Source organism: Aedes albopictus, chromosome 1 (assembly GCF_035046485.1).
Source record: "Aedes albopictus strain Foshan chromosome 1, AalbF5, whole genome shotgun sequence".
NCBI classification, from domain to species: Eukaryota; Metazoa; Arthropoda; class Insecta; order Diptera; family Culicidae; genus Aedes; species Aedes albopictus.
The window spans coordinates 288,715,041-288,725,536 of NC_085136.1; the positions used below are offsets into that span (position 1 = coordinate 288,715,041).

At 39.6% G+C, this 10,496-nt stretch overlaps 1 protein-coding gene across 1 annotated transcript; it reads left to right on the plus strand.

Moving 5' to 3' along the window:
* The first annotated feature begins 7,528 nt into the window (after window positions 1-7,528).
* LOC109408326 (zinc finger protein 570) lies at window positions 7,529-9,738 on the plus strand. Its single transcript, XM_019681609.3, has 3 exons — window positions 7,529-9,225; window positions 9,295-9,440; window positions 9,507-9,738. Exons 1-3 carry the CDS (start codon window positions 7,673-7,675, stop codon window positions 9,629-9,631), a joined length of 1,824 nt encoding a protein of 607 aa, XP_019537154.2. The 5' UTR covers window positions 7,529-7,672; the 3' UTR covers window positions 9,632-9,738.
* The last annotated feature ends 758 nt before the right edge of the window (window positions 9,739-10,496 follow it).

Sequence of the window (10,496 nt, forward strand, 5' to 3'; positions counted from 1 at the left end):
AAGGGGCGTGCGCATTGTTTTTTTTTAATCATGTTTAGGTTGGAAGTAAAAAGTAAAATTTTTCAATTTGTTTCACATTTAGAGCAAAACTGATATTGCGCGCAAACCCCAAAATTTTATTCCCACCTTTGGGTTTCCGAGCTGAAGACCCAGCGCCAGATTCGGCGACAAAGAAAACTGACAGCAGTCGCCGGACAGTTGGCAATCCTGATATTTGACGGCGGCTGCCCGGTAGTCATGGGAGTGGATTGTTGTCACGCAAATAGATCTTTTCGCTGAAAATGCATGTGTATTGAGTTATTGTTGACAGATTTTCTGCAGTGTTAGTGTGAAATTCAGCGTTTTTATGTATCGCATAAGCCTTCGCTGGAAATAAACGTCATGTTTGTACACTGAGACGATTTTCCGTATAACTATTATGTGTGAAACTACATAATTTTTTGCAATTTGAATTCACTTATAAATAATAAAAGAGGCAAACATACTTATTATAACGATTAGCAATTTTAAAGTTTATGTTTGGAATCTTATGAAATTAATTTACCCTGTCAAATAAAATTTATGTGTGAGCCTTATAACCTCTATATTATGGTTTTATAGGAATTATGTTATATATTTAAATAATGTTTATTATTCCATTTATCAAGATTAACTTTTGATTGTTTTGTTATAAAATACTCATTTTATTTTCAATTTATTTATTGCACATACCTTTTATAATTTGTTCGATAAATTTTCTTTTACACTAACATTAACAAGTACAATGGGCTTGCTCCACTTGCATTGTACTAATAAAAAACTGCACCGTGAGTTCATTGTGGTATATCGGCGGTGACCAGCCGAAGAAGTTTTGGGATAGTCGCCGGATGTTCATGAGCCGGTTTCCATGTCGGAAGCAGCGTCACCCTCCTCGTTGTAAGTCCTTCTCCTTCGACAAAGCCGTTCGAAGTCCGGCGACACGTCGGAACAAATTCTTCTTACGATCCTCGTTCATCTTTTTTCAGCTTCTTCTCTAGTTGCTCCAGCAACCTTTCGAGTTGCTTTTCAGCAGGGAACCGAAAGTGTCCGACAATGGATCCAGCCAATCGACTCCCGGTCACCGAGGACCACTGCGTTTCGCTGGACATGCGAGTGAAAATGCCTGGTTTTTGTGCGAGGTTTTGAACATCTGGGTACGACCGTTGCTTTGGCGTATTGTGTTCCAGAAGTTTCCGATCAATTGGAGTGCCACTAAAAAACAAAGTTTGATAAATATATATAACTTTTGTATTACTACGATGCAAGCTTACCTTAAAAATTCCGCAGGTGAACCGAAGAAAGAATTCCAAAGAATTGAGATTTTGTCGTTCGAAGAAAAGCTGGGAAGTCCGTGATGGGTATGATGGCGGTTTTGTTGGCCGTTGGAAACTGAATCGGCTAAACTTTGAAACTATGTGTGAAGAGATATAATTTTTAACTATAACAAGAAAATTATAACTGTTATGTTTGAACAAACATAAAAGCTATAAATAGGGTGCATAGACCTCATGTATCACCTTATCAAAGCTAAAGAGGCGTTCATGATTATTATATACACACAATTAAAAATAACGATTGCAATGTCTTATAAGTTGTATAAAAATTAGCCTTATAAACTTGAAGTTTGGATTTTTATCAGTGTAGGGATTGAGAGGGATACAGAGAAGCCAGGAAAATTTTCAGTGAAAAAAGCAATACGTTGTGCAAGATACATATATGGCCAATGCGAGAAATAATTATTTTCACCCATTTTAGTCGGTGAAGTAAAAATACAGATGATTATCAAACCACCAGGGCCAAACTGCAAGCACAAAACGTTTTCAATGATCGACAAAATAAAGATTGGCGATGTTTTGCATTTGTTTGGAAGTAATTGTACATATCGTTTTTTTAAGAAACATGAAATAGAAATTCTTTTCGATTATCAGTAAAGTTTAAGAAACCAAAAACTCATTAGCTCGCCCCTCGAAATTACAGATTGGTTGTCATTTTCAGTTTGACATTGAATTATGACATCCAGGCAACATCCAGGTACTTTTTAGTTGGCTGACAGCTCAACTAACGGGGGCCCAACTAAAAAGCCACCCAACTACAGGTCGGACTCGATTATCCGGGTGACTCCAAAATTATTTCACCCCGGATAATCGAATCACCCGGATAATCGAGCCATGCTTCTTTTCTTTTATTTTTGATGTTCTTCAATCAAATACTGTTCGTTAAACATAGAAGCTAACATACATGACGTTGTAGTGCCTGAACTAAACGTCAGGTATTATTATAACCATGTTTTTTGAAAATAAAATTTTAGCTGTAAAATGTGAAAAAATAAAAACAATTTTCAAATAGGTTAAATCCAATTTTCAGGTGAGGCATTTGATGTTTATCACATTTTTTGACATATTATAATCTTAAATCTTGTAAACAAAGCACAAACAAACGTTTCCCCGGATAATCGAGCCATTTTTGCCGGATAATCGGGCCCCGGATAATCGGGCCCCCGGTTAATTGAACCCACGTATAATCGAGTCCGACCTGTATTAAACTCCCAACCAGCGGGTCCCGACTGTACTCTACAATAGCTTTGAACACAGTTCAAATCCAACTGTAGATAATGTTAATTCATGCTTTCTCTCACGCATAATTTTATTTCTTATTTGAACATGAGAAAAATTAAATCAATAGTCCGATAGAAACATTACTCTAGCTCTACATGGCCTGCCTCTTCAACTGTTCTTCGAAAACTTGAACAGTTCGGGGTTTTGTCCGTCATTGCCTGAATTATTACACTACAATCTTTTTTACAAGACTTTTTTAAGGCGAAACTGGATCCATTTCCTCACTTTTTGGTTTTTGATTTTTCATTAAATAACGAAGCGATATTTTCAAAATCGGTTTTCGTGCACATGTAGAGTATGGATCAGGGTATCTTCTGAATTTTTTACGCGAGAGAATATGTTTTTCGTTTTTGAAGAAACCATTTTTGAACAAAATTTCACTAAAAAATGGTTTCTGCGAAAACGAAAAACATTTTCTATAGCGTAAAAAATTCAGAAGATACCCTGATCCATACTCTACATGTGCACGAAAACCGATTTTAAAAATATTGCTTTGTTATTTAATAAAAAAAATAAAAACCAAAAAAATTAGGAAATGCTTCCAGTTTCGCCTTAACCTTTTGGAGCCGATTTGTTTCGCCGCTGTCGACGCAACCTCGCTGGTGTCGAACACGTTTGTTATGCTCGGTTTCATCGCCGGGGTCATATATGACCCCTCCGGCTCCAAAGGGTTAAGTGCAATAAATTCCACGATTTTCTTGAAATTACGCTATGTGCTGAATTCTTCTCTTCTGGTCGCTATTTCTTTTCGATGGGGCTTAAATTTCAACCAGAGATCTCTCTTGTTGTCATCCTTGATACCCTGTCCACAGATAACAGACGTTTATGCTTATATTGGCAATGTGTGTAAAAATGCTCAACAGCCATTTTGTATGTAACGAGCAGCTGAAACTCATGTGGCAATCATTTAGAGATGGCGCAGTGATCGATAGCACTAGTTTACAGCATTTTTGAACTCGGTAAGCTGATGATCATTTTTGGTGTAGAATCATGCGCTGAGTTCGAAAACGCGAAAGAAAAAAATTACAGTAGAGCGGAAATTTTTTCGACTTTCCATACAAGGTTGATGATTTGAAATCGATTTTTGTTCTATTTTTAAGCAATGTCGCTCACTTCAAACATCTCATTCTCCGTAATCAATGCCCCGATTGAGCTGAAATTTTTACTGCAACTCGCCTACATATGATGTGTCAAATAAACGTCGAGAGAGAATTTTTCAGTTGGTTTTTTCTTATTGAAAAAATACATTTCTTCAAAAAATTTTGGGAATTTTGCTAAAATTTAAGAAGATCGTCCCTAGAATGCGCCAATATCTTGAATTTCATCAATCTGACGCAAAACCTGTATTCGCATGTTCGAATGGTATTGTATTCAGCTTTTAATTTATGGAAAAAGATTTAAAATTGGTTGAACAAAACGTAATATATTTGAATTTTAGTAAATTACATATTTTAAAAAGTTGCAAAACTTGATGTTGTGCTAAAACTCAAAAACTGTTCTACTTAAAATTTTTTCAAGGTCGGTTCCGAAATCAGCACTGAATTGTGCTTCAAAAATTTTGGTCGTTGACAGAAGTTCACGACTTTCGTTTTATTTTGTAAACTTGTGTAGTCAGTGATCGCTTTCAAGATTGCATGCACTACGCAATTTTACATTCAAGATTGTATTCGATCTTGAATGAAACTGGAACTTTGAACTATTCTTGCATTCAAGTTAGATGTAATGTCGCAATAAGTTGAGTAGATGGCGGTAGTGAGCCAACGTATATCGTTTTGAACGTTTACACAGGATTCTGCGAAAAATTTGTACTAGCATAAACATCTGTTATCTGTGCCCTGTCCAAATTTTTCCGTCCGAAACTGCTATATTCACTAGGTAAACTGGTGATTCCTATAGAATTTTATCCGGGATTTCATCTTTCGATTGCTCTAAAAATGCAATCTTGGTTTCCTTCAGTAATTTCTACTGACGATTCTATCTTGTATTCCTCCACATTATTTAATGGATTTCTTCTGAGATATCGTTAGGAAATAGTTCAGAAGTTTCTTTAGGTGAATTAGGAGTTAAGTCTTCCAGAAATAAGTGTCTCTATAGTCTCCTATAGGAAATATGAGTCTAGGAACTTGACAAACGACCTGGGGATTTCTCCAGCAACTACTGAAAGTTCCCAGAAGAATCAAAGGTTTCCTAAAAAAATCCTAAAGAAATCCCATCAATTCTGAACTTATATTGTCGGGCCGCCACCAAACCGGACTTCGCACAATGAAGTCGCGACGCGACCCAACTCGCGACATTTTTTAATCATGTCAAATGTAGTGCGCATCCTTCCCGTTGTTGTCAGCAACATAGCGCACTAGATGCGAAACAGTTGCGACACTTGTGGACCAAGAAAATGGCAATTTTTGATTGAATGTCGGTCTTGATTCAAACCAGATAGACAATACAGGAAACCTTGAAGGAATTTCTCAAGGTTTCACACCAGGAAATTCTGGAGGATTCTCAGAAATGACTTCCCGGAGATTTCTACACAGATCATCAGGAGGACTCCCTGACGAAATTTCTGGAGGGTTTGAGGAAAGAATTCCTGGAAAATTACTAGACTAAACTACTAAGATATTGCCAGGAAACGCAGTAAGAAGTCGGGGAAAATTATTATTATATTATCTTTTTTCAACGAGATTGTCAGATCAAGGCTGGCTCATATACTAATCATGGGAAAATAACCAAGATGAAAGATAGAATCCTCTTGGAAGTATTCATAATAAAAGTTCCAGTAGGTGTAGGTGTTTCTACTGAGCATAAATACCAAAACAAAGTCCTGTAGGAATCCTTATTTTTTTGGATGGAGGACATTCCAGGGAAAAAATATCATAAGAAACTCTTTAAAGAATCCAAGGAAGAACTTCTGATAAAATTCAGGAAAAAATGTTGAAGGAAACACAGAAATAAATTTTGGAGGAACCCCAGAATGAATCTCTGGAGAAATATCAGAAAAATGTTCTGGAGGGATTTCAAAAAGTAATCTTAGAAGAATTCCCGCAGGAAATTCTGAAGGAACGGAGATACTCCTATATTTCAAAAGTAAAATCTTGGTGAATCTCCAAAGCAACTCGAGTTGGTTTAATTTCATCAGGATGTCTATGTTAAATACGAAAATGATTTTTTTTAGCTCACCTTGTGCATTAGGGCCATTCTAGACCCAAACTGTACAATACGTCAGCAAGCTGTTCCCATCATAATGCATAAGGAAGGTTTATAAATTTCATTTCCTGGTGGAATATTTGAAGCGATCCCCAAAGAAACTCCAGGAGAAATTAAAAAAAAGACATCTTGGTTGATTCGAGAAGGAATTTCTGAAGAAACCATAAGGGGCAACACTTCTTTTCTCTAAAAGTTCTTACCGAATTCCAAAAGATTAACAAGCGGTATTGTACAAGGTAACCTAGAAGAATTCTGGAGGAACTTCTTGGGGAATCCGATATTCTAGATAATTTACAAGTGCTTGCTTAGAAAACATCCCGGAGATTTCCTTGGAGATTTCCTAAAAGTATCCTAGACGAAACTTTTATAGGAATATGTGAAGTTGATACTCGTGGAGAAATGCCTTCCGGAAGGAAGTAAACATATCCTTTTTTGTTAGGATATCGAAATTATGTTCCTGGAGATTAATAATTCCTGGAAGTATGTCATATTTTAAAACGTCGATCCGGGTACTGGAACTGTAATATGTGTCATTCTTGCGTTCAACGAAAATAAATTTCCAAAAATGTGGTCACAAATGTGGTGAAAACCTCTTGTCGGCGTCACAGTCAGAAAACTTTTGAATTTGAACTGGTTGCAGATGTGCTAAAATTAATGTCTTTAACAATTAAATTATTGGGGTCTTCAGTTAGCCTAGTGGTTAAGGCTATGGATCGCCAATCCGGACACGGCGGGTTCGATTCCCGTTCCGGTCGGGAAAATTTTCTCGACTCCCTGGGCATAGTGTATAATTGTACTTGCCTCACAATATACAAATTCATGTAATGGCAGGCAAAGAAAGCCCTTCAATTAATAACTGTGGAAGTGCTCAAAGAACACTAAGTAGAAGCAAGGCAGGCCAAGTCCCAGTGGGGACGTCGAGCCATAAAGAAGAAGAAGAACAATTTAATTTCATAGTAAACAGCATATTTTTTACTTTTGGAATGTGTTCTACAGTAAAACTTCCAATTCATATTAAAATACTGCAAAATATTTTGTCAAAGAAAATTATTTCGTTTTTATCACTAATTCCGTTTTTGTCAACTGAAAGGGCTCATTCACAAATGTCATAACGCTAAAATTGGTCGTTTTCAACACCCACCCACCCCTTCGTAAACCTGTTTATATGGGGAAAATTTTATTTTGTTCGAGCTGTAACACCATGAAGGACACCCACCCACCCCATCCAGCGTTATGACATTTGTGAACAAGCCCAAAATTGCGCACCGTGTTGATAAAAACGGAACATACCTGTATTGAATAGTTCAACGAGCGTGCTCATCCTGTCATGACTTCCTACCTCTTTCAAAAACCTCGGACCTGTCAAGACAACAACTTCAGTGGTGAACGAACCATGACCCTATCGAAGCTGTCAAACCGTTTACTCCATCCACAAGTTACGTCACATCAACATAACAATTTTCATCCCCTCTCTTTTTGCAAAAAGATTGTGAGATGTGAGATTATAAAGCTAGAAATAATTATTATATTTTTTTTGACTTGTATGAAGCTTTTGACAATTTTTGAGACCATCACTGAACGTTCGATGTGGACCAGTAGGTCTGTGCCAAAAAGGGAGAAAATCACTGAACTTTATTCCCCCTTATATTCATTACGTTATTTATGGACGCTCCAACCCTAACGGCCGTCTGCTGCTGGGTGTTGTTTTCCAAAGCGCGTTTCCTGAAAATGTAAACAAAGTTTTCACACAGTCGTGCCAAGTCTTCAAGCATTTTTCGGGTTTATAGTGAAATTTCCGTAAATATTCCAATAAACCAGTGCGCTAAATCTTGCAAAAGATGAAGACCGAAAGTGAGCCGCAGCAGGACACAGCCGAGCTGTGTCGGACGTGCATGCAGCACAAGTTTCCGGCATCGATGCTGCCCATCGGTACCGATCTGGAGGAAGGCGCTCCGATTGCTGGTGTTATCGGGGAATTGACCGCCGTTCAGGTGCAAGAGCGAGATGGCTTACCGGAGAAGGTATGTGTGGATTGTGTAGAAGAGATGAGGAACTTTGTTGGGTTTATCCGCAAGGTTCGGACATCCGATCGGAAATTGCGTCGGATGTGCAAAGGAGAAAGCGCTGCTCCTGAGGTTGTTGCAGTTAAGGTGGAAAGTGAACCTTGGAATTGCAAGGAGGAAATGGTGGTGCATGAGGACTTGGCCGAGGAAGTTCTCGAAGAGGTCGTTGTAGAGGAAGAATATCTGGAAGACGATGTTGACTGGAAGTTGGGGGAAGAGCCCACTAATCAGAGCAACACAACGGCCGGAAATAGTTCTGAAATAGAGTTTGTAGGCTTTGACGATGCGGAGGCGAATCCTCCTGTCGCTGTTTCAGATTTGACAACTCGTAAGCAAAAACGGAAACGGCTGTACCATAGGTATAACAAAAATCCGACGGATTACACTGTTCTGGACGAGGTGGAACAGCAAATATTCATAACGATTGAACGGGGGCCGAACGATCTGCTTTGCTGTGCATGTTATAAAATTTTCGAGGATGACGAAGAGTTCAAGGACCACTGTGAGGAACATCGCAAAAAAGCCAGATTGAATGTTTTAAGGCCGAACGTTTGTGAAATTTGCTCTAAGAGATACACGACTGCTCAAGGATTGACACTGCATATGATTCAATCACAACAAGCCAACAACGTTTACGAATGCATTAGATGCAAGTCACGGTTTTTGAACTCTAAAACGCGGCGACATCACGCCCATAACCATCCCCAGAAGGAGGTCATTCAATCGGCCGTGATTGCACCTATCCGGATTCAGCCGAACCATCGCAAAGGAAGGATTTGTTGTGCTCAAGGTTGCGCGGAATCGTTTGCCACCGATGAAGAGCTCATCGAACACGCCCATGAAGCACATCGACTTAACAAGATGGCTTCAACCCTGCCGGAGTACCAGAACCGACCGTTCGAGTGTCCGGTATGCTACAAGCGATTCTTCGATCAGGCTGGGTTGATTTCCCACCAAAAGCGGAAGTACAAGAACCCGATCCGTCAGTGTTCCATCTGCGGAGCAAAAGTCCCGGGGGCAGCAGCTCTGGCTGCTCACGAACGGATGCACACCGGAATCAGACCGTTCCCGTGCGGTTCCTGCCACAAGTCCTTCGCCAGTCCCGCCCTGCTCAGAGCGCATTCCTTGGTCCATCAAAAGGAAAAGTCCTTCATGTGTTCGACTTGTGGCAAGGGCTTCAATCGGAAGGCCACCCTGCAGAAGCACGAGCTGATCCATGCCAACTTGTCGGTATTTGATTGCGACGTCTGCGGGAAACCGTTCCGGACCAAGTCTAGACTGGACTTGCACACGAGGACCCATTCCGGGTTTAAACCGTACCCTTGCAGGTTTGTTGCTCTACTAAAATGAATCATGACTGACTTACATGTTCACTTAAATGTTCTTTTTTTGTTCAGGTATTGCGATAAGGCCTTTGCCGACCACAGTAACCGCCACCGGCACGAGATGAGTCACACGGGCATCAAGCCGTACAAGTGTACACAGTGTGATAAAACCTTCATCACGAAGCGACTTCAAGCCGAACACGAGAGATCTAACCACGGTGAGTTGTTTAGGTACTTAAATTGTTCGACATCCGTATGATAGAATATTTCAAACTCTTCCATAGCTATTGCCACCGTTTACACATGCAGCATATGTATGGAATCGTACACCAATAGGGCGTCCCTTACGAAGCACATGGCGTTGCACGACGATGAGGATGCTTCAGCTGTGACTCAACTGGTAGGTTAGTTTTAGATTTGTAAGAATCAATACCTAATGCAAGACGAATGTAACCATTGCCAACAAAGTGGTTTTTCATCAACCGAGTTAGAGAAAGCCATGCGATTACCTAAAATGCGGAGCGGTGGTGCGTAACCGTTAATGAATTGAATCTGGCCAGGACTGCCGCGTGTGGCATATAGTTGTCCCATGTTCTATGTGAACCATTCTGCACACGGCAGAGGAGCCAACCAATATTTTCAGAACTTTTTTCGTTGTAACTACATTTCAAACGCATCCAGAATCATAGTTTGATTTGATGAGCAAAACATACACTCGTAGAAAAACCGCAGGGTTCCCAGTTCCCAGCCCCGAAATCGAAATGTTCATATCTCCGTCAAATAGGGTCTTGTGCCATTTGGGCAGGTGTATCTATTTTGGGCACTTGCCGCTATAACTAAGTCAATGTTAAACCGATTGATTTGAATTTTTGTATAGAATTAGATACTGTACCTGCCAAACTCTATACCTTACCTTACCTTACCTTGTTGGCTACAAAGTAATTTTACTCCAACGCCGAGCGTATACTGCCCATATTCGCATAGTCGATGTAAGCGCCACTGTACTTTTCAACATACTTTTGGAATTTTAACAATGAATAAATATAAAGTTCAAGATTTTTTCCGCATTGACATCTAACTAAGGGTTAGATCTTGTGATCTTTTGAATAAAACTGGTCAGAAATATGCACACGCGTTAGATATTAGCTTTTGTACGGTGGTATTGCCAATGGTGGTTACATCGACTATGCGAATATGGGCAGTATAGTAGAGCACCATCTTCGTCGGTCTTGTGCGATGTTCCTCCAGTTTCCCCGAACGTGTAGGGATCGTAG